Raw genomic sequence first — 24,646 nt, 5'->3', positions numbered from 1 at the left:
AGGGAGAGAGCTGGATGTTATTCTTCCTTTGATTTGATATTTTCAGAATTTCAAATACAGTAGTATAAAAAGAGATGATACTTAAAACAGTGTGTTTTACTACTAGTGATGAATACAACAAAGAAATCTACATTTTGATATAGAAGCGTAGATGCAAGGAGCCTTACTTTGCTTATAAAATAAGCTCATTTTCCCTAGAAGAAACCAAGAGATGATAATAGAATATTCTGATAATTTAAATTACCCTTCAGAGAAAAAAACAAAACAAAAACATTTTATGAAGGCTTTGAATAGTTCTTCTGTTTGATTAAAATAAAATTTTGTGTGTATCAGTACATTCAGGACCATTTATAAAAATTTCAGTGCTTGAATATAGAAAAGGATCATTAGATACAATTGCTCAAGCAGACTATTATTGTTGCCAGTATTTAGCTTTAGAAAATGCGTGTTTCATCCAGAATACGAGATTAAAAGAGATTATCTGTTGCTATTACTGCGTTTTCTATCCTCTTTTTACCAGTCTTTTAAATAAAGAAAAGACAGCTTTGCTGCGTGTCAAGAATCAAATGGCAGCAGATTTGGAGAGACTTCTAAATGACCGTGAGGTAATTAATCTTCCTCTTTTAGCATTACTACCGTAAGTGCACTTTTCCTCTCTTGGGCCTTAAACCATGGAGAAAAAATTGATTTACTTTGGTTTGATTTTTGGGTCTTTTTTGTCTATGTTGTTTTGAGAAACAGAGGTGGTTGTGTCTGTCAGGTAGTGGAGAGGGTTGTACTCTCAGTTGCTAAATTCTCTCTGATGATTTAGTCTCTGTTGGTTTTTTCTTTTGCATCCAGCAGACATGCATTACAACATGTTTGGAATTTTCAAGCATTTAACAGTTATCTAGATAAAGATGATGAAATTGTTACACTTGTAATCTCCAAGGCCTGTGCGTGCCACAATATGCCCCAGGATCTCTCTGTGCTCCCTGATCCTTGTGACCAAAAACCTGGACCAAAACATTGTGCAATTCAATACATTCATTTGAATTTCTTTTCAACTCCAAAACAGGGATTGGGGAGAGGAAATAGGACAGTAGTAACACAGGTTTCATTCAGACAAGAGTCGGTGTGATTTTTTATGTATTTACCTGACTTTAATTTGAGCAAGGAGTCAGCTTGCTACTGGACTGGAATACACTCTCAGATCTAAAAGTATGCAAAATTGTTCCACTTACACAGAAATGATTTATACAGGGAATCCTAAAGAGCTTTTGTCAAGATTTTTGTGTGAACAATCTTAAGAGGCTAATATGCCATCGAGTATGAGAGAAAATCTTTTTCCAGATTAAATGTCTGAAACAAAGGATAGAAATAAGTGAAGTTTACTGAAGGAGTCTGAAAAAGGGTGAACAGTACCATAGAAAGTTTTATGAAGTTACAGGTTACTGACTATCAAGAGGTACCTATTCAGAAAGTGATCATCATAGAGTCATGATATCAATAGTTCTTTGACAATATCCTCTCAGTTGGTAAGAGAGGAGATAAGGAGATTCCTTTCAAGGAATCTACAGCTCCCCTAAATTAACCTGTCAGAGATTGCATTATCACTCATTCTAATACATTATTTTCATAGAAAACTGACTATCCATGCACCTCTTGAAGTCCTCTCACTGCAGTTCCAAAATTGTTCTCCCTCATCTACTTTTCATGCTATTCCCCACATTCCGTTCAGTAAACCAGAACTCGTGTCATCAATTGGTCCAGACCACTTTGTCTCTCCTGATCACTTAAAAAACTACTTTTAAGGAAAGCAAAATAATTTTATTGAGAGCTGAGTCTGAGTCTCAACGTAAATGAAAACTCTTCTAATTCTGTTCCCTGAGTACAGAACTCAAACGTGAAGCAATCACCTAAAAATAAAAAGTTCTTATATCATGTAATTTCTTTCTGAATTGCACTGCATGTTTGCCTGATAAAATTTCCTCATAGAACAGTTTTTGCCATTAACTCTCTAAATTGATTGAAGTACTTGTAAAGTTCCATGCATAAGAGATCAAAATAGTCAAATTCCATAAGAGAGTAATTGAACATACTTCTCCAGACTGCAGGTGTCCTTGACCTGGCAGGAACATCTGCAGGTGCCTCAGAAGTAATCATTCAATAGCTCTTATTTCTGATGTCTGTATCCACGTGTATATTTAAATATCAAATTCGAGACTGAAACAAAGGCTGATGTTTGGTTTGGGTTGTATTTTTTCATTGGGTTTTTGTGGGGCTTTTTCTGAATTTTGGTTATGTGAAACAATGTGGTCTCTATTAATGTAACTGTGACCGAGAAAAGGGAAACATTGTATCCATCTTTAAAAAGGGTAGACAGGAGGACCCTGGGAGCTACCAAACTGTCAGCCTCACCCCGGTGCCTGGGAAAATCTTGGAACAGATCCTCCTAGAAGTTCTGCTAAGGCACATGGAGGACATGGAGGTGATTTGTGCCAGCTGATATGGCTTCACCAAGGGCAAGTCCTGCCTGACCAACCTATTGGCCTTCTGTGATGGAGTGACTACATCAGTGGATAAGGGAAGGGCTGGAGATGTCATTTACCTGGACTTCTGTAAGGCCTTTGACATGGTCCCCCTCAACATCCATCTCTCTAAACTCATGAGAGATGGATTTGATGGGTGGACTGTTGAGTGGGTAAGGAATTGGTTGGAAGGTCTCATCCAGAGGGCAGTGGTCAACAGCTCAGTCTTGATGGATATCAGTGACAAATGGTGTCCCTTAAGGGGTCTGTAGTGGGACCAGTGTTATTTAGTATTTTCATTAATGACAGATGGAGAGATCAAGTGCACCCTCAGCACCAAGCTGACGGGTGCAATTGACACACCTGAAGGATGGGATGCCATCCAGAGGGACCTGGACAAACTTAAGTGAACCCGTGGGAATCTCATGGGGTTTAATAAGAGCAAGTGCAAGGTGCTGCTGCCGGATTGGGGCAACCCCTGCTGTCAGTACAGTCTGGGGAGAATGAACAGGTCGAGAGCAGCCCTGCTGAGAAGGACTTGGGGTTGCTGGTGGGTGAGAGGCTGGACATGATACCGCAATGTGCACTTGCAGCCCAGAAAGGCAACCATGTCCTGTGCTGCATCAAAAGCAAATGGCCAGCAGGGTGAGGGAGAGGGTTGTGCCCCTCTACTCCACTCTGGTGAGACCCCACCTGGTACATTGCATCCAGTGCTGGGGTCCCCAGCACAGGAAGGACACCGACCTGTTGGAGCAAGTCCAGGGGAAGGACACCAAGATGATCAGAGTGCTGGAGCAGCTCTCCTATAAAGAAAGGCTGAGAGACTTGGGATTGTTCAGCCTGGAAAAAAGGTTTCAGAGTGACCTAATAGTGGCCTTCCAGTACCTGAAAGGAGACAGCAAGAAAGATGGAGAGAGATTTTTCACAAGGGTGTGTAGTGATAGGAGAAGGGGGAATGGTTTCAAACTGAAAGAGAGTAGATTTAGAAGAAATTAATTTCTGTGAGGGTAGTGAGGACTGGAACAGGTTGCCCAGAGAGGTTATGGATGTCCCATCCCTGGAAGTCTGATGGCTAGATGGATGCTCTCATGGAAGGTGTCCTTGCCCATGGCCAGGGGCTTGGAACTAGATGATCCCTTCCAACCCAAGCCATTCTGTGATTTAAACATTTCTAGGTAATTTATAAGCCTTATCATTCATGCTTTGTCATATTCTTATAGTAACTATATGAAAAATACTCTGAGGAAACATTACTTAAATGTATAAAAATGTAGTGGATTTTCTATGATAGGCCCTTAGCGGGCTGATTTCAAATTAATTTCTTTCAAAGCTTCCTGTTCCTGTTCCTTCTCTCCCAAGTAGGGCTGCTGGCAAGTAGTTATGTTCTCAAAGTAGTTACGCCTTGGGTGCCTGGTTTTAGTAGTGTCATATCAACTCACATGCAGTGCAGCTAATTACAAAGAATAGAAAATTATAAGGAAAGGTAAAATTCTGTAATGTTTCCTAAGAAAACTGTAAAATTTCTAACTTGAAGCTGTGCGACATTGTTTACATCCAAACAACATTAGTCCCTATGAGTACCCTCATAATCTCTTACTGATATGCAGCAGTTTGCTTCTTTGTGTCATTTCACCACTTAAGATTTTCACACTGTGGAAAACAATCGGGAAGGGCTTGATAAAAAAGAAAGCAAATATTTGAGTCTGAAAAAGACTTTATCTTTGATGTCCCTCATATCCTGAATGTTTGAATTGAGCAAATATTTTCAAAATTATTACTCTTTTCTTAGATTTCTTTTTACATCTGTTAAAAATAGGCCACATTAGTCATACTGGTTTTGCCAAACAGTGATTATGGTTTTTAAAGACACCTATGCAGAAAAGGATATAAATACTGAAAAAGAAACATTAGAAGTCACATGTTTGAAGGAAGAAAATTACAAAATGCCAGTACAATGCACAAAAAGAAACAAAAAATAAGCCGAAATTGTTTCAGGAAAATGTGTAAAAATAGAAAGTAGCATTTTGTTTGTGTGTGTATGTTTCAGTTCTGTCACTTCTGTTTATTCCTCATGCGGCCTTTTATTTTTTACTTTTAATACAAACTTCTTCCATTAGTTTTACAGACTCTGAATTTCTCTAAAAGGCAATTATCTCATGTTTTGAAATCTTTGTACAGGATAGGGAAACTTAGTTTATAGTGAGTTAGTCTTCAATTTTTTTTTTTTTTTTTGGTCATCTTAATAAAAAAGTAAAATTTTCTCATCTTGAGTTAGTAAAGAGTTAACTGCATTTAAACAAGGTGTGTGCTTTTAAATAAAAGTGACATGCAACCTATAAATACAGGTTTATGCAATTGGAAAAAAATATGAATTATGGGTTTATGTGTTGTGTTCGTGCTATCATGTAAAATGGTACTATCAGTCTCGTTTAGTCATCGCACATACTAAGCTGTCATGTCTTGTTAGGAATTATCTTGTTGCCTTCATGTTTGCAAGTAAAACATTAGAATTCTTGAATAGATTAACCCAAGATATTCATAGTTAACATAAAATGAAGTTTAGGTATGTTAAAAGTACAAGCAAAATGCCAGAACTATGTTAATGTTGTCTTCCAACATGTTTCAATAAGTGTACAGTTTTGACTTAAGGTATTCCAGCCTGTGTGGTCTCAGAATGTATTAACTCTTTTTAATGCAATGTTAGAGTTTGAGGGGTTGGGGTTTTTTTACTTCTATCTCTTTGTGATATCAGCTGGATTGGTAATGTTGCTTTGGAGGCAATTATAGCATTTTATACACTTTTAGAAAAAGAACTTAGATTCATGATTAATCTTACTTCTCTTTTCACCGATTTTAATTTTGGAAGAAAAAAGCCTTTGAATCTTGAAAGAATTTATATAGGACTCTTACATGAGCTCTTTTATTACAGGAAAAAAGCAAACAAAAATTAATGTAATAATTATGTAGACATCTAATTTGATGATGATCATTATCTTCTGCTGTGGGAAATCAAAGTGAAAAGTACTCACTGTACAAAGTCTCAAAAGTTTGTGTTGACCCATGAAGGAGAAAAATAGAAGCTTTTTTTTTCAGCTATATTCTTGTCCTGCTACTTCCTTTTTTTCTGAATTAATTAGTAAATGAATGTGGAAAACTTTTTAATCCAGCTTTTCATTTAGATCACTGAGAATCAGCTGGTAGGATAAAATTTCTTATCTTCTTCATATAGATAAATTCCTATTTGAGAGGAAGCTCAATGGCAGTATCTTGAATGATCAGTATCCAGGATCGCATTGAGATTATGTTCTTAGAGGTTCATAATAAAGCTTTCCCTGTGCCACTGCCCTCTCTGAAGGAACCAGGGTATGCAGTATCCTGATGCCATTTGTAAGTCCCTCAGTGCAAGACAGCAAGTACAGTTAGTGCAGCCAAATTTTTCAACTGATTTTAGAATAAGGTATTTTATATGTTTTGTTAAGATATTATTTATTTTTCCAGATTCATCAGAAGAGCAAAAAACATTGTTTGGAGGAACAGCGGAGTCTCCCACTAATAAGCTTCTAGTAAACAGTGAGGGGGTTTTTTTTAGAAAAAAGTATTTAAAATCCAGACTAATTTTTTTGCATTGTTATTTGTAGTCTGTGTTCTCTTTTTAATCAGCTGAACTCTACACTTTTGACCCTCTAACTAGGATAACCAAACCACACCAAAAAAACCCGTAAGCTGTTGCCGTGATTCTTCCCACTAACTAACTAACTGCACCTCTTGCCCCAGAGTTGGACCTCTGTTGCCCTAGTCTTTGTACAGTCAGGGAAGCACAGGTAAGAAGAATGTTCCTTCAAAGCATAAATCTAGATAAAATTACACTTTATGCATGAGGTGACCCCATAGCTATAACAATGCCCTACTTCTTTGCTCCTCCCTCCTCCTCTTGCACAAGCTCTGACACATCTCTAATGCTGCACTGGGACCATTCAGATCACTGAACAGAAACCTAACCTGGCCAAAAAAAGAAGACTACAAAATGGCTGGCTGTTAGGTTAGGAGTTTGAATCACCTTTGGAAAGAGTCCAGCAAGGAAAAAAGCAAATAAAAATATTTGTGTGTCAGTATTACTTACCTGTGATAAAGAGGGCATTTTGTGTCCAAAACTGTAGAGTGTAGCACACCAGCTTCTGTGCCATCCTTTATCTGCATCCAAACTTTATCCTGTTGTGCATATAATGGGAATCTATAACTAAAAGGCACTGAAGTACAGTTCTCTCTTTAGTGCTAAAGTTAAGTGGGATGAATCCACTAAATCTTTTTTAGCTGAAGCTCTTGATCCATTATTCCTTTTATCTAGTTTGTTGCATTTTTTTTCCTTCCAACAGTCAGCCTTTGACTAAAAGAAACATTTAGCATGAGCTCTGTGATCTTGCCTTTCATACTCGATGCAGTTGTTCGTATTTTGTAACATCAGAAGTGCAATTCTAGACTTTATCCATTGGCTTTCAAACTTCAGATGAAAACTTGGAAGGGGTCTGTCAGCACTCAGATGTTTGGCAAGAAGTTTTAGTAATAATTTCCTGAGGTTACATTTAAGAGGTTATAAATTTGCTATGCTTTGATGTATAGCATTGTAGTATTTCTTCAGATATTTAAGATGCAGATGTGTCGTAGTAAAGAAAACTAATAATGTGCACAATTAAATCTATTTTAGCTTTTCCAATTCAAAGTCTAGAGTGTAGAAACAAACTTCTAAAATCTTGAAAATTACAAACTGGTTTTTTATATTTTTAATGTGGAGTTCATAATGAATTGGGGATAATGGAAATAATTTTTGGAGGGGGAAAAAAAGCAGAGCAAGTAGAAAAAAATGAGGGGTTCTTTTTTATGTTTTAAATAGAAATATTCTAGGAGACATGAAAATACAAAATGAGACAGTGGTGTAAGAGACCACAGTAGAAGACTTCAATAGGTGTTCCTGCAAGTGCTAAGATCAGTTTCCGTTTGTATGAATATAAGGTTCTTAATTTACATTATCTGTTTTTTTTAAATGCTTGAAATCACCAGTATGTGATGTCTGGCAATATGGTAATTTTCAACCTATAAAAATGAAACTAATAACGTGAAACTATTGTAGTAAGAAATAAAAGGGTAAAATTTAGGACATAGATGGTGCAAATTAGGTGCAAATTAGGGCTATTTACAATAGTCATTAATGTCCTATAACACAATTGTTTATGCAGACATGATTATTTATCAGCACATGAATATTATATACTAGTTAAAAAGATGTGACAACCTGCTTATATTTTATCTCCTTTACACATCTGTGCACTCATGGTGCACTAGCAGCTGTGCATACAAGTGCTAGAATGTAAACTTGCTGAACTAGTCACCTGCCTTATTGACACATTCGTGTGTTACTGTGCCAAAGCTCTTCATCTGAAGTTAGCAACCAGAAACCAGGCTCTGTCTGGCTGCTAGGGGACAAAGTAGAAAACATGTACTAGTACTTTAAATAAACCTATTTGATATCAATCAGTTAAATTGCTACAGACACATGAGGTTTGATTGCTATTTGTTTACTCAAGTCCAGTTAGCTTATGTCAGTAAATTGTTGTATCACTCAAATTGAGTGTTAAATCTGTCTAAATATGTGTACGTGAATTGGTAGGAATCTTCAAACAGATTGGGTTAAAATTTATTTTGTTTAGCCATTGCAAGCTTCTAATCTATTTAAAACATATTAAAATATAAAAAACTCTTACTGAGCTGCTGTTGCTGTAAATAGTTTACCAGGTTAATATTAATTGCCCAAGTGACTACTGTGTTGAACTTATTTTCCAATTGCCAGGTCAGAAACTTTGCACATCTGATGTGCAACTCACCATTAATGAGTAAATGTGATGTTTTTCCTCTACAACCATGTAACTCTACCCTGTCCCAGATTTTCACACTTTCTTATGGTTATGTCAAAATAATCCTGTTTAATAACTGAATATGCCTCTGGCCTTCACCACAGTAACTGAACACCTATCTCACAAATATTATACCCACAACTTAGAGCAGAAAACTATCACTATCCCTGTTTTGCAGAAGGAACGATCAAAATAAAAGAAGTGGTGCTTTGTCCAAATCTCCCGAGTTTGTGGTAGAGGTTAAGAGTTCACGTGTCCTAATGTAGTATCTTAATCACAGCCATTCTTTGTTTCTTACATATTTAAGTTCAAAAGCCTGAAAAGAAAATCTCCTTAATGTTTATTTTGCCTAACTAAACACAAATTAACTCTTTTCTCTAAGTCATCTTCTTATATAGGAACTGATTGCAATTTGAAAGTAGTTTCACAAACAAATTACATTTTCACTTTGTTTCATTCTGAGAATTTACATTCACTTTTAATCCCTGTCTGCTGAAAAAGGCCACTTTCCAAAGACCTGTGAGTTTAAGAATAATTGAATCTTAAAAATTTAAAATATAAATTAAAGAAATGTTTTGAGCTGTAGAATGTATATTTTATATTTTTTTATATCATATTTTCGGGGCGGGGGGAAAGGATAAATTTCACAGCAGGCTGGAGGTCTCATATGAATGAGACTAAAAGTCTAGCTTATCTCATCCAAGCAAACAGAAGATGTGGTGAGGTGCAAGAAAAGGAGATAAACATAAGGCAACATTGTGTAGGTAATAGGTGTGCATAGAGAAAAAGACATAACAGGTGAGAGAGAAAGGAGAAATTAAGAGGAGAAATCTTAAGAGAGAAAAATTAAGAGGAGAAAACTTTTTTGGTTTTTGATAAATAGCTGCCAAATACATTCTCCAGTTGTGATTAAGATTGGAAAGAGTCCACATGATCAAGCAGGAGGAATAGCTAATAACTGGTCCTGTCAGGGTATGCATAGTTTGTTAATAGCTCTAAGAGTTTTTTCAGAGCTTCTATACACTATCAGGCTAAGGTTTTCAAGGATTTATGTAAATCTTTATGAATGTTAGACTTAAAACATGGCCATGTGAATTATCAGAATTCCATGACATTGTTCACAGTGTCTGAGAATCTAGAATAGGCTCAAGTGATAGCATTCATCTCTTGTCAGTATCCTGCACAAAACCCTGGTACTTCTCAATAGTTATCCCTTTATCTGGCCCACAAAAATGAAATGAAAGTCAGATGTTCTTATTCTTTTTTTCCTCTTCTGTGGAAAGACAAAGTCTCCTGAAGTATCTCTGCTTTACTTTACTTTGACTTTACTTCTGACTCCTATATTTCCATGTTTATCTTTTTTACTTTCACATTGCCCTTGGGACCTTCCCCTCACTGCTCAGTTTTCTGTGCCCAAAGTTTAATTCTGTCTCAGCAATGACCTTGAGAATTCCAGATGAGTTTTCAGCATTTCATTATTAGTCATACTTTAAAGTCTGGCTAATACTATCTTTAGCTGTAATTAAATTATGCTGAAGAAGATTGACTAGGAGTAACCTAGGACAGAAAGCCATTGTGTTGGATTTAGGAACCTGGAGAGTAGCAGCTGCCATCTACAAAAAACAGAGGTAGAGAGAAGTTCAGACGCTCATAAAAAGCTTTGGAGTCATAAGGGGGAGGGCAGTACGTGTTAAATCAGGGATGGAAGCTTAGTGGATAAAAGGAGAAAAATGCTTTGTTGGGGAAGAGGGGAAGGAAGAGGTATCTGCAGGGGTTTGGAAGACATGAATGAAAAGATGTGATTGGTAACAGGTGCCATCAAACAATCTCTATCACTACCTCTTCCCCTTTTTTTCTGTGTAAAAAGATTGTACACGATAATGCCAAAATTATTTGTGTTTCCAAGGGGAAAGACTTCCTGCTCATCTATGTGCTGCAACTTGTTTTATATAAAATAAATGCTGATGTACAATGCTTAGCTCTTTTTAAATGTTAAGCCACAGAGTAATTATCATTTTTCTTATGCTACGTTTATGTTCCAAGATTCTAGTTTCTATTAATGTTCTGCATGTTCTCTAAGTAGATTACAGGGACATTTCTGCATCATAAGTAAGCCCCGGAGCTATTCTCGACTTTAGGCTTGGAGAAACAAAGTGACATTTACATTGGTAAACAAGTGTTGAGAAGTTCCTGGCTCATTTTTTACAAAGAAAAATACTCTGATATTTCTGATTTTTTGTTATCTATTTTGTTTCTGTCAAGCTTTAATAAAAGTTGCATTCCAAATAGTGCTGCATATAGGAAGAGGGAGGACTTAACAGCAGTGTACATTAATTCTTTTCTTGGAGCTGTGTTATTCAGAATGTTATTATTTTCATATATATTCTTGAAAGAATTATCTTTGCGTTCACAGTGGTACACAATGAGCAGTTGTGTGCTAAACAGGAAGTTTCATAGGGAAAATTCAACTTTTATGTGGATTATGGGATGGAGTTGGCATGCGTATTTTAAATTACACATTTTTGAAAGAGCCAGAATCAGTTAAAGTGATAAACATTTAAACAAGAAATTTTTAGATGTTGATCAATGTGAAATTTTCCTAACATTTTCTAACAATGAGATTTTCCTAACATTTAACCAATGTTATATTCCTTTTTTCTGTATTGACTGTGAATATTTCTGTCACATTCTTCTACATATCTAGCTGTGTAAAAATCTTCTACATATCTAACTGTGTAAAAATTTTACTTTTATTCACTTTGTGGTAGCATTTGAATATTACCAAGTGGAAAACGAATTTAAATACTCTGTAAGAAATAACAAAGACCTAGGGAGAACCAAACTAAAACATTACCTTCTCAGAAAATACAGCAACTTCTACATAATAATTTATTAAAATAAAGGTGTTTTGACATATTAGCATTTTAGCATCCAATTCCTGTAAGCAGTACTTACTAAAGAAAGCATATATTTTATTAAACTTTAATTTGAGTAAATGAATGTCACAATAGCTCAGATTAAAAAAATATTGGGGGAATTAGTTACAACTACAAATATACTTCTGATTCTCAATAAAAAAGTGAAAAAAAACCTTAAGAATTTAACATGGAAATTCTGAATTATGAGGCAAATTATTTCCTGTTTTTGTTAAGTTAGAAAGATTTAACTGTTAAGAACAAATTCAAGACACAGATGAAATAGGCAGAGATTTTTATGTATCTAAAAAGACAGAAGCTGTTCACTGCAATGACTGGACCACTTTATTGTTGACACAGTTCTAATGCATTCACCTTATAAAACTGCAAGTAGTTTGTTGATCCACATAGTTACAGATCTGTCAGTTCATTTTAAGTTTTTATATGCACTGGGATATAGAGAATTTGTGAATTAAGTGTAGTGCAGAGAAGCCATCAACATCCTGCATATGGTCTGGCATCTTTCCACCACCCAGTTATCAGGTTCATTTGTTTGATCAGGACATTTTATACTGTCTTCCAGTTTCCAACTTTACAGTGTATATCCATGTGCCTAAGATAACCATATGTGCAATTCTCACACCAGAATTCTTGCTGACTTCTCATATTTCCAGCACAGCTGCAATTAGGGTGCGACTATGTCAAATACACTCTGCCTTATTGGAGGGATTGAACCATGATTTGTGATGTTTTCTTAATTTCATAGACAGTTGTTGAAGTCTTCTTTAGGTTATAGTTTATCTTCTGCAGTGTGTGTCTGGGAAAAATAAAACCCATAAAGAACAGTTCTAAAATAATGCTTTGTCTGAATTGTCAGTAGTTTTGAAGAGCAGACGTTGTAGGTACTACTTTTGCTCAATAGTCTCATTCCTTGATAATGACACATATGTCTCCTTTCTGTAGTGCACTCCAAAGTTCAAGTGTCATACTCAAATTTTTTCTTCAAAGTGCTGTATGCGAGTCACTGCATATGTTGAAAGGTAGAATCAAGTTCTACTTCAGTCATCTAGCCTATTGTTCTCCAGAAATATGTATATGCCAACAATCTGTACAGAGAGCTTCGTTTGTTTACCTCCATTTTAGCTGGTGAACTCCAGTGCTATTAACGAGTACTGCCAGTGTAAAGATGATCTGAGAAGTTGTTTGTCAAGTGACAAAGTAGCAGAGATGGATCTTGCCTAATTTAAAAAATCTGTAGTGTAGATATCTGCATCTAAAAATCATCTAGGGATTTGTAGTCAGAAAATCAAAACAGGCACTATTATGGTGTAATTTACCATATCTTCATTTAAAATGAGCAAAATTAATATTACCTTTTAATTTCTAACCAACAGCTACATAGAGAGGGATCAGACAAGTTGGTTTGCCTAAGTTTAAATATTATTACCTAAGATATGTAAAGGACAACGTGAGGAAATCCAATCAAGTATCCAGTCACATGTTCCAAAGCCAAACTGCAACCAGAGTTCTGAAAAAGATCCCCCTCCATCTTAGTATCAGCAATTAAATGATACAACTTTGTTTTTAACACACCTCTACTTTCACAGAAAGTTACAGTAGGAGCGTAAGGGGGATCCAAGTAAGGAAATGCACAGGACTTCATAGATGGCAATATTCTTAGTATTTTCACTACCATCACCTGATACGCCCATCAAACTTGACCCTAGTGAACACCTTGAGACAGAGGACTGTGAAGATGGTTACTTCTGAACCACCCTGCCCTGCCCTTTTCCATATTAAGATCATTTTCTCTTAAGAAGGAGTTGTAGGAAATTTGAAATTGCTTTTTTTTTTTCTCTGAATCTCTCTATGAACACTTCTGTATTGAACATGAACTTTTAATTCTTGAGAGACTTGAGAAATCATTCTGAAATAAGCTCTTTGCAGACACTACAAACTGAGTACAGCATTCTTAAGTGCCGGTTTAGGTTTCTCAAATCAGTAGTCTTTAACATACCCGTAGCCTCATTTTCTGAATTCTGTTTTTCCCTGTGCAGACTTGTTTGAAGACTACAATAGCTGCCTAAATGGGAGGATATGTGCATGTGAAGACAGATTTCACTGACTTGCCACGAACATGTTTTTCATCCCAGTATGGATGTTTTCCCTCACTTGCATGTTCTATTATATGTATTGGGTTTATTGTTGTTGTTATTTTAGAAGGTAATGTAGTCACCAGACTGCTAAAGTCAAACCTGTTATTTGGCTTCCATATTGAGGAGAGTTGAGTCTCTGGGCTACAGTTGTAGTGTACTAAGTCTCTTTTTGAAGCAGTTTCTTGCCCAGTCCCTTTCATGCGTGGGAGATGTACAGTCAGCTGCTCTTGGACCTAAAGACAATGCTGTAATCTCTCAAATTTCTCCAGACTGGATACATATTTTTATTTTGAGTTATAATTTAACCACATGGGGACCATATGGCAGTTAAAGTGTGGAATACAAGCTTTCCAAAGGAGGTCCTGAACATGCATGCTTTGCTCTCACAGTAAAGGAGATTTACAGATTGGGAGTAGGAATGCATATCTGAAATCATCATCGTAGTGCTTGACTCACAAATTCCGAGACCTTAACTTTTGAGCAGCATCTCTGAGGAAGGAAGCCTCTAGTTTTGTCTTTCTTTCAACTGATTTTTCTGATTTTGTCAGTGAAATTGGTTTTCATTTTTAAAGATGATAGTATTTAGCGCCTTTTCAGTGTTTCCATTCTTTTATGCTATTTTCTTCTCTGGGAACACTTACCAGTCATCAAAATTTGGTGGTTCTGCCAGAACCTGATATATTTTCTAGGACAGAAATATCTTGTTCAGCTTCCACAATACAAGTTCTCTGCTTCAAAATGTAGTTATAATCCAAGGTGAAGTTTGCAATTGTAAATACATAAATATATGCAATCATAAATTGCATATAGAATTCCTAAATTCTATATGCAGAGCTAAAAGTAGAATACCATTCATCATGGTAAAGGTTTGGTTAACTGTACATGCTGTTATCAGAGCCACTTTGTCTTGAAAGGATATTTAACCATGGGCTTTACTGCACAAGAAGGGAGTCAGATGGATCTGGCATCCTTTGGCTTCTTCTATGGTTATTTTAGTGATAGGAAAAAGCCATTAGATTTACCACCCAAATGAACTGTCTTCAGACCACAAAGGTAGATATTTCTTCCTACTGAGGATTTCCACCTGTTCAGTCTGATCTATGTAAAGCTTCTGTTAAAGATCATTTTATTGTGATTATTTGGGGTGCAACACATCCCTGCATAAGAACGTAAGGATTGACATGTGTGTAATTGATTCTTGTAAACCAGTTGCTTTTTCTTCTTTTGCATCTGCTTCCAGACCATGACATATAAATATGTATCATTTTAACTGTTTATGTAGATTCACATATTTATTATAACTCTAGACACACATATATAATGTTAAGTGCCATTGTGAGCTTTTGAGTGTACACAGAGGATTTTTTCTTCCTTTAATTATAGTTACATGACAGAGACAGTAAAAAAAAAATTATACTGTTAACAATTCACTGAAAATAAATGAGATTCTTGATAAATGCCTATTGTACTCAACATAGGCAATTTTTTTCATGTATTTCATCAATTAGTTACATGATAAAACAGCTCTGTTTTATGCCTCAATCGTTTTCCCTGTCAGAAATTTGTTTTCCACTTTGTTTTGATGATCTAAATTATGGTTTTGTTATAATATTTAATATTATCCTAATTTTGAATTATGAAAATACAAATGCTCTTTTTTTAAATGTATGTGTGAACATATATCAATGACATCAAAACCAATGTAAGCAAAGATCCCTTTATAGTATCTATAACTCAAAATGCATTTATATTTTATAAGACTGCATGCCATATTTTTGCATTTGCTTATCTTTATCTTCTAGTTGCATTGCTAGTTTAAGGAATCAGATTTTATCCTTTGTATTCCAATACTGATCTTCAGTCTCTGTTTTTCTAAGTGCTATTTCAATTATCCATAATAAACAGGTAAAGCCAATTTTAAATAAAATATAACTTATTATGACTTGTGCTTTAAAATCAAACATCATAATAAAAATCTCATATTTTTCCAAAATACAAATATTATGAGCAAATAACATCCAACTATTTTTACTTTTTTACTTTAACTTTTAAAAATTACTTACACTCCATTGGTTTGGTTCCATTGACATATTTTAAAGCTTGATGATTTTCAGTTAGTTGTGCAACACCAACACTGATAGGATTGAGCTTTATAAATTAGCAAGGTAGAATTTGGGAAATATGCCAAATCAGAAAACATTTTAATTAATGAACATCATGGGAAAGACTGATGTCTGTCTTTTATCTGTACCTAAATGTGGAATCATAGAGTCATTAAGGTTGGAAAAGACATCCAAGATCATCGAATCCAACCTTTGTATCTCCTTCACTGTTTGTATATTGGCACACAAAATTGTTTTTGCTATTTTTAACTAAGGTTGTTGGACATAACTTACCAAAAATAAATGGAAATAAGCAAGTAATTTCTTCTGATACTATTTACAGTGCAATACATGTTACCTTACTTCACCTTTCTTCTGCGTTGCTCCATGTTCTCAGTCCATTCATTCTAATCCCTTATTTCGAATTCTGGCTACTTTCTGGTTATGTATGCAAAATTTCCAATTATTCTTCTATAGCTAAAGTAATCTTCATTAAATGTGAATTGATGTGCATAAATAAGTGCAGTACAGGATGTTAGATTGTTCTAGAGTATGAATCTCTATATGTTTTGGAAAACTTAAGTAGATAGTCTGGGGTGTGAAAGCTTGTTCTAAAAATACAGTTCTTTTTTAAAAATTAATTTGATACTTCAAATATATGTGTAAGGGGAATTAATGACTGCACAGTGGCTATTCAGGATGAAAGTTGTTTTAGGTGAAGTAGAAGGCTGAGAAAAATAAACTATGAGAGTGACATGAGAAATCGATTCAATTTATGACAACTAAATTTCGTTATCAAAATGGAGGTACCCATTGTGAGGTAAATATCTTTCTTTGCTTTATAGTTAAGAGCAGCCTAGTCAGTATGGCTAGTTGTTACAAAATGATTCAGCCGACACACTAATAGGCATCCCAGTTCCGAATGGAGTCAGTTTCCAAGCCACATTGCCCTTAATTGAAAATTAGATTCTTAGCTCATGTTTAGATACTTTTAGATACATCAATTTAGGTGCTATAACTTTGAGTGAATCCCACTTAATGTGTCACACAGCTCATTACTTTGGTTTTTGGCACTTGTGCTGGTATGCAGAGCCAGTTAGCATCCTTAACAAGAATTCAGCAGGTTTCTGTGGACTGACTTTTGAAATATTTAATAATACAGTCTTGATACTTGTTTGTATGGGTGACACTAATTGTACATGAGCACTGTTTTTGTGCCAGCCGCATAGTATAATTTTTTTCCTTGTGTCATCTTAACCCACCTTCTCTTGCTAACTGCATTGTTTTCCATGTATCCGCACTGCCACATCCCCACAGAGTATTGCATAAGTGGTGAGTGGGTGCTTGTGTTCCTGGAGTTTGTGACAATGAGACTCTCTGAATGCAGAGAGGAACTGGGTGAATCCACCCAGAGGTGTCAGTACTTGTAATCCTCCCAAGAAGGATTGCTGTCTGGCTTTCCAAAGCCAAAGCCCTCAGACTCGAAAGCCTCAACACAGTGACACACAGTTTGTATGGCATCACTTGCATAGACGTCCAGGAGCCAGCATGGCAAAGACCAAATTGGCAGAGAAATTGGGAAAGGCAGAGCTTTAGCAACACTGTTTTCTACAGTGCACTGAGTAACTGAAGGGAATATTGTAAGTAAACAATTTGCACAGCTCTGCGTGGACTCGACACAGTAAAAATATATAAAAAATGTTAATCATCCCTTCCTCTTCGCATCTTCCTTTCCTTAGCTTATCCTGAAACTAGTACATATCCTTCTACACAAAAGACTTTTCCCATCTGCTTTGAACTCTAATACCCATTTTCCCCTTTTTTCACAAGGTCCCGTTCCTACTGGAACAAGTTCACGTTCTCAACCCAATCTTCAGAGCTGCTTTTACCTTGCTAGCTTTTTTAGACCAACTTGCCAGTTCTTAGGATTGGAAAATAATATTCATGGAATAAGGTAGAATGCCAAGAGTAGCAGGTCTGACTCTTGTTTAGAACTTAAAACTGAAGGTAAGGATTAAGATTGTGCAGAGAAATTTAAAAAGATGGTTTAAAATATTGCAGTTTAAGATGGAACTTTGTTTTCAGTACCTCCTTGGTTGAAAACAGCAAATCTCTTGCAAATGTGTTGGGCCGATTTTCTTTCCTTGTTTAGCAGTACACATACCGGTGATTCTGATGGATTCAGTGGTTCTTGTGCTGTTTTGCCAAGTTTGTTAAGGTCTTGCTCACTAAATGTGGAGGGGGTTTAGGGCAAATATTAAGGCAGCCTTAGCTAAATCCTTATGATAAATTTGTCTGTGATTCCAAAATAACTTAATCGTTGTGGACTAAATTTTCATCTCCAGTCCCTGTCATTCCATCCCGTAGCTTCACATTAGAGAATCCTCCTGTCACAGGGCAAGATTGTGTGAGAGCTGGCTCTCCAGGGCCTATTCCAAGTCTGAACACAGACAGTGCTGTCAAGTACAGGACAGATTCTGTAAAGTAGAGAAGACTTTAGACTGCCAAGTGGATCTCGATACAAGAGAATTTGACCCTACACATACAAGTTTCAGCTCTGTTTCTGAAATAAATCTGTGTGACAGTTTTGGGGTTTTGCCTTGTTGAAACGTGCACAGAATAATGCAGTTTAAGTATAGGAACAGCATTTGCTAATGTCAAAACATTGTTTATGTACAATTTAATCTCCTGTGATGGTGTATTTATTTGCTGTATACTCACTTGAGTTATTTTCATCAAGAAATTCTGTCTATGTGTCACTTTGGCAACATCTTTGCAGAGCTTACAACTTTGAAAAACATGTTGGCATCAGCTATGCAGTCCTTTTAAACAGCTGCTCTGCAGTCATGCTGTTTCAACATGCCACCACACATGGCTGAATTATGCAAATAGTTAATATTAAATGACTGAGATACAAGAACAATTTGTACACTTGATAAAGCCAGTCTGTGGAGTGTAACATCCATTCATGTAACTGAGTTAGTGTGCGACAATTTAAAGGCTACAGCATGATTCTTTTGACTTTGTATCTTGTACTAAAAGCAGCAGTGGACAGAGAGAAGGTATATGGCAGGAATGTTTTAAAAGGCTGAGACCTTTTTTTAACTCATTACTAATAATGCAATGAAAATAGAATGTGCCTCAATGTAATTTTCTGGCAAGTATTAAGAAATAGGTAAGATGTAACAAATGTTTCTTATTCAGCTATAAATATGAATTACCCTGTTCTGGTTGAGAGATAAAATGTTAATTATAAAGAATATTAACGCAATAACAGTATTGCTTATTGAAGAAAACACCATTTGTAAAAAGCAAACAAAAACATAAATAGTTTTTAAAAAAATTTAACATTGTCTTAAAATTTACTTTGAAAGGCTTTTCTACTGGCTTTGCTGTTCTGCTTCTATAATACTTTATGCTCTAAATAATAATAATAATATTAATAGTAATAATAATTAATGCTTTAAATTCTGTAACAACTGGAGGGGGAACATTAGGCACTAAGTGTGATGCAAGATGACAAAAGAAGATGTTCAGTTTAAGTCAGAAAATGCTATTTTTTCCTTTCTTACTCTACTGTACATTTTGAATAATCTGTTTTGTTCAGCTAAGTAGTAAGGAAAGATTACTTTTTTAATTAATCCAAATTGTTTTCAAAGCAAATTATTAGGATATCCAGAAAATGTCTCCATTTCTCTATGTTGTCAGTTTTCTCTTCCCATGTTGGAACTTTCATTTTTCACAAAATTTCTTTTCCAGTCTGATCCTGTTTCTGCTGTACATCCTCTGAAGGTTTTTCATTGATTTTCTCTTTTCTAATCTGGATATAAAGACACATATGTATCTCTACCAATGTATTTATACAATTTCCATGCAAGAACTAGTGCTCAAAAGTCCAATTTGTCACAGTCATTCAAATTAGATTTGTAAACTCTCTCAGCCTAACAAAAGAAAGACAAATAAATTCTTTTAAATTAAATGGAAGTTTAAGTTAAAAGAGATAGTGGGTTCCTTATTACACAGTAAATGTTTTCTTTAGCTGCCTTTAAGCAAGACAAAAATTTGAGTTCTGTAAATCCTCCGTGCCCATTTTATTTTTTTACTTTTACTAGGGTCCAGTTAGTAATCTTATTAATTATAGCAAGTATATGTTCATTCTTGTTATATTTGCTGATCCACTTACACATTTAGTTTGGTGAATATAAAGTTATTATTAACAAATAAATATTTAATAGGTTCAAATGTAATTTAACTGAATAACTTAGCATTGTTCTTTTGTGGTTTTATAGGAACTAGCCACAATGAAGCAGATTCTAATTAGTCTACATGGTAAACACTATGAACAAAATCTACCTCAGTCTCATACTGATGTAAGAAGTGCAACTGGAAAAAACAAATCAAACCCTTCAGTAAAACTGCTGCCAGAACACGAAGAAGAAAATATATTTACACCTAAGCCAACGTTATTTGTAAGTACCATGATAAGACTACATGATAATTCTTCTCACTTTTTAAAAAGAAAAACATGAGTTTATACGTCAAGGAGATGTATAATTAATTCAGCTAAATACTTGCAGCTCTTTATGAAGTGGTCAACATCGAGGAGATAAATTACAGGTTTTGATGTTATTTAGCTATTTGATACTTTCTACATCTTAAGTTCACAGCAAACTAGGTCTTGTTTTAAAAAAATATCATTGTAATATTTCAATACTGAGAGTGATTAGCAAAATTTTAATAGTTATGGGGATTCATAGACTGTATTATTTTAAATCTATCATGATCATGTATGAGTGGAGTGCATGCATATATATATTGAGCAGCAGCAGTAAAAATAGGTGCATTTATGTATACTTATAGTCATGTGTATGTGTGTATTAATGTGTATATATCTAAATATAGATTAAAAAATGGAAGGCCAATATTGATATCACCTCTGTTGCTAAGGATACCTAATATTACAAACCTGTAGCATTTTTATATTAATCTGTTTTACTCCTTCAGAAGCTAAATGCTTGGATTTTAGTACATGAAGTGGCCCACTTCAGATTTAGCGCCTCTGGTAGTTGAAAGCTTCATTAAAATGGTTTAGAAGTTTCTGAAATCTGAACTGATAAATTCAAGAGAAACAAGTTGCAATGCTGAATCTCAAAACAAATCATAACTTCAATACACTTCATGATGCTGCCTTTCTGTGGGGTGTATCCACACTACAGAGCATATGTGCTATTTTGGTCCGAATATGAGTTTTGGGGTTTTTTCTTTTCTTTTGCTGGTGGAGACATTAATATTCAGTGTCTCAAACAATATGAGGTTTGTGTTGCAGCATGCTAGGCACTGGTTTTATAACACAAAATGTAGAAAATGTCTGCATCTCTTGGCCATGATGTGAGAGCATTGGGGGATTTTAGGGGTTCAGAATTTGCTTGGATAGCTTATGAGACTAAACACAGGCTTACCCAGTGCTGTCTCATCCACAGTCCTTTTGGTAGTGCTAAATCATACTGCTCAGACTTTGATGGAGCTGTTCAGTGATCCAAAACATGAGAAAACAACTAGTTTGCAGAAATGATTCAGGGTTTCAGTGCGTAATCTGTCCTGTCTTACTTAGGGATAGAGATGGCATAGGTTTTCTTGTTAGATGGGGAAAAGAAATTAGTAGTACCATGAAAATCCTGTCAGTTTAGGTCAATTTCTAGAATTTTTAAAGGTTGCACAGATAGAGCAGATTTATTTTTGTAACTGAATTCTTCAAAATTAATAAAGAGCATTTTTTAAACTGAATGGTTATTAAGTCTTGGAGGAAAGAATGAATAGAGAGCAGACAGGAAATGGAACTAGAAAGTTTAAGGACAAAAAACTAAAGAGATGGTACTCAGTAACTCAAGAGATTATACCCAACCCTGAAAGCAGAACAGTCCTTACTTTGTTCCACCTCCACTTCATTAGTTTTATTTCTATAAAAACTAAAACTATTTTGTTTTATACAAACCACCACTGAATTTGCAACGGGAATGTTAAGCAATGCTGACTGTGTAGCAGTAGCCCATAGGATTATGAAGGCAAGGCAAAGTTGCTCACAGATAACTCTCTGCAGTTAAAATACTGTCTGCAGTGTCAGAAAACTCCTGAATTCTTTTATTTTTATTAATCATTTTTAAGAACTAAATTTCTGCATAAAGTGTTGGTTAATTTTGGCACACCTAAGATCTCTTTTCTAAGTTCCATTCTCTTCTCAACTGAGAAAGTCAGATGATGTTATTTGAAATGAAACCTGTTTATGGCACAGTTATGCATGTTTTCGTTGTGATGGCTATTTTTAAATATAATTTAGTTTTTACTGTATAGTCTACTTTTATAATCTGGAAATAGGGAGGCTTTAATACAGATACATTGTAATAGTAACCTTAAATGCACAGTTTTGTTTTTAGTATTTGCATTTAAGCAAAAAACTCAATTATCCCTGTGAACTACATAGGAAGGAAATAGACTTTAATGTAGATTGCGTGTTTTTCTTCTGATGTTCACTGCCGCACAATTAAATGTTCTTTATTTTACAGACAAACAAAGAGGCACCTGTATGGTACAAGAAACTGCAGAAGAAAACGTCACCATAGCATTTTTCCAGAAGTATTCAAAATAATTCTTTGGGGAGCTTTTCTTCAAAGGAAGTTATTCTCACCATAATGATGCCCTTTTTACCTTAAAGGCAACCATTGTTTTGGCTTTAGCAACTGTTTTGGATCCTTTGTAATTGTCAAATAATCTTATGCTTCATAAAATAATTTTTAGATCTGTCATGTGAATAAAATGTGTGGAAATAATGTGTGCAATGATTTTACTAACATATATTTTAATTTTAAAAGATAAATAAACATTATTGTGTTGTACACATTTATAATCTGGGCAGTTAAAGGATGTGTTATTCAGAGTGGTCAAATGAATGCATGTTTCAGCTTTTTTAAATCGTTTTTCTTGGACCCTATGTTTCATGCCACGTTCCTTGCAACTATTTTGACTTACAGAAATTTAAAAGATATACATGATTTAGCATTAAACTACATCCTACTTTCTATGTCAGCTGGAAAAAAATAATTTCTTATCAGCTTTGATTTGTAGTTTGTCATTTGTTGTCATTTGTATAACCAAACAGGCATTAAAAAAGAAGCAATAAAATGCATCTTAATTATCAACACTGATACTTAATGGGCTAGATAGTAGTGTAGTTACATCAATGAAATAATAAAAAAAGAACTCTGATATGTGAGTACTGTAAGGCTGTACTGGTGAAATGGGTGACTTGCCATATTTAATTGTATGAAAATAAGCCCCATCTTCAAAGAAGACATTCTACTTATTTATTTCCCTCCACCGTCTATTTTGACTATAGAAAAGTTCTTTAATATTTGAAAGCACTTTTGACTGCATATGGTTTATTTCCATATATAACAAATATAGATTTTTTTTTTTTAAGTACTGCATGCTGAAAATATTGCTTGAATTTCATTTAAGAGAAAGCTCCATTTTCTTAGCTCCTTTTTCCTTGACAATATCTCTTCAATCAGTTATTTGTTCCTACCTGGACGTGAGCAGTAATTATTTACTATATAATACTGAGTGATATCAAGCTAAAGGTTACCAGATACACTTTTCTTCATTTTCCAAACAGCAATTTGAAGCACAGCTATACCTCCTCTACTCCAGGAAAGCTTCAGTTTCTTTTATTTTTCTTTTTTAATTCTGAGAGAGTGAGGTAAAAATGCTGGCAGTTACGCATCACAGGTTTAAAATTATCATTTTATGAGGGAGGGAGGCCAAGTATGTAGACAGAGGTAATATCTTTTACTAGGCTCTTCACTGGGGAAGGAAATCACACAAACCTATCAGTACAGACATTTCTGAATAACTTTGGTTTGCTGAAGTCTAGGTTTTATCTAATTTATATTTTTATGTGAATAGAATCCTTAACTTTTACTTCCTATGAAGCAGCTCCTATATGCAGACCTAATTTTGTAGTTTGCAACAGATACTCCGTAATGATTCAGTCCCCAGTTTAACTTCCCAGATTATCCAGTTTGTCTGTTACCAATGAATAAATAAATTGTATTATCTAGAAGGACTGTGAGCTATTTGAGGCAAGATACTAACTAGAATCTTAAGTATTTAATATCCTATAATATCCTTATAAACAAACTGGTGAGATAAGGATTGTAAGGTGGATGGAAAATTGGCTGACACACCAACCTGCAGAAAATGTGATCAACAATGCAAAGTCCAACTGGAATAGTAGCATCCCTTGGCAAGTTCACAGGCAATACCAAATTTGGGGGAGTAGTCTAAACAGTGGAGGGCAAGGTCTCAAAGGACCTCAGCAGGCTGGAAATTGGGTCCACAAGAACTGTATGAAGTTTAACAAAAGCAATTGCAGTCCCACATTGAGGAGGGAATAACCCCATATGCCAATACTTCTGAAAAGCAGCTTGGCAGGAACAGACCTTAAGGTCCTACTGCATAACAAATGGAATATGAGTTGGCAATGTGCCAGCTGTATCCTGGATGCCTTTACCAACAGGATAGCCAGCAGATACAGGGAAGTGATCCCTTCTGTTTGGTACGTGGGATCTGGAGCATTGCACTGAGTTTTGGGCTTGTTCAAGACAGGCATTGACATATTGCAGTGAGTCTAGCAGAGGTGCCCCAAGATGATCAGGGGCTGAAGCACCTGATGTAGAAAGGGAGGCTGAAAGAACTGGATTGGTACAGCCTTAAGATTAGAGGACTTAGGGGAGGAACTTGTTGCAGTCTCCACCTACCTAAGAGACAGCAGGGCCAGACTCCTCTCAGAGGTGCACAGCATGATAGCCTAAGAGACAATGGACACAAGATGGAGCACTAGAAAACTCAGTTAGCTCTTATGAAAAATATTTTTACTGTAAAGGTGGTCAAATACTGGAACAGTTTGCCTAGAGAGGTGGTGGAATCTTCATACTTGGAGATGTTCAGAACTCAACTGGACAAAGTCCTGAGCAAACTGGTATAATAGGACCTGACTTTGAG

At 35.4% G+C, this 24,646-nt stretch overlaps 1 protein-coding gene across 3 annotated transcripts in view; it reads left to right on the top strand.

Annotated features, from left to right (window-relative positions):
- PIBF1 (progesterone immunomodulatory binding factor 1) overlaps positions 1–22,483 on the top strand; it is a 106,721-nt gene extending 84,238 nt beyond the window's left edge. For 2 of the 3 annotated variants that reach the window (XM_027882965.1, XM_027882964.1), the window contains 3 exons: positions 521–605; positions 19,879–20,058; positions 22,150–22,483. In XM_027882965.1, the coding sequence (XP_027738766.1) occupies positions 521–605; positions 19,879–20,058; positions 22,150–22,206 (322 nt within the window). In that variant the 3' untranslated portion in view covers positions 22,207–22,483. Of the gene's footprint in view, positions 1–520; positions 606–19,878; positions 20,059–22,149 lie in introns of those variants that run through there. The other variant, XM_027882966.1, reaches the window with a different exon arrangement.
- Positions 22,484–24,646: the final 2,163 nt, after the last annotated feature.

Source organism: Empidonax traillii, unplaced genomic scaffold (genome assembly GCF_003031625.1).
Source record: "Empidonax traillii isolate 1590-97213 ecotype Southwest subspecies unplaced genomic scaffold, ASM303162v1 scaffold115:size2055165, whole genome shotgun sequence".
NCBI classification, from domain to species: domain Eukaryota; kingdom Metazoa; phylum Chordata; class Aves; order Passeriformes; family Tyrannidae; genus Empidonax; species Empidonax traillii.
Note: the sequence above shows the minus strand (reverse complement) of the source record. Positions and strands in the feature narration are given on the sequence as shown.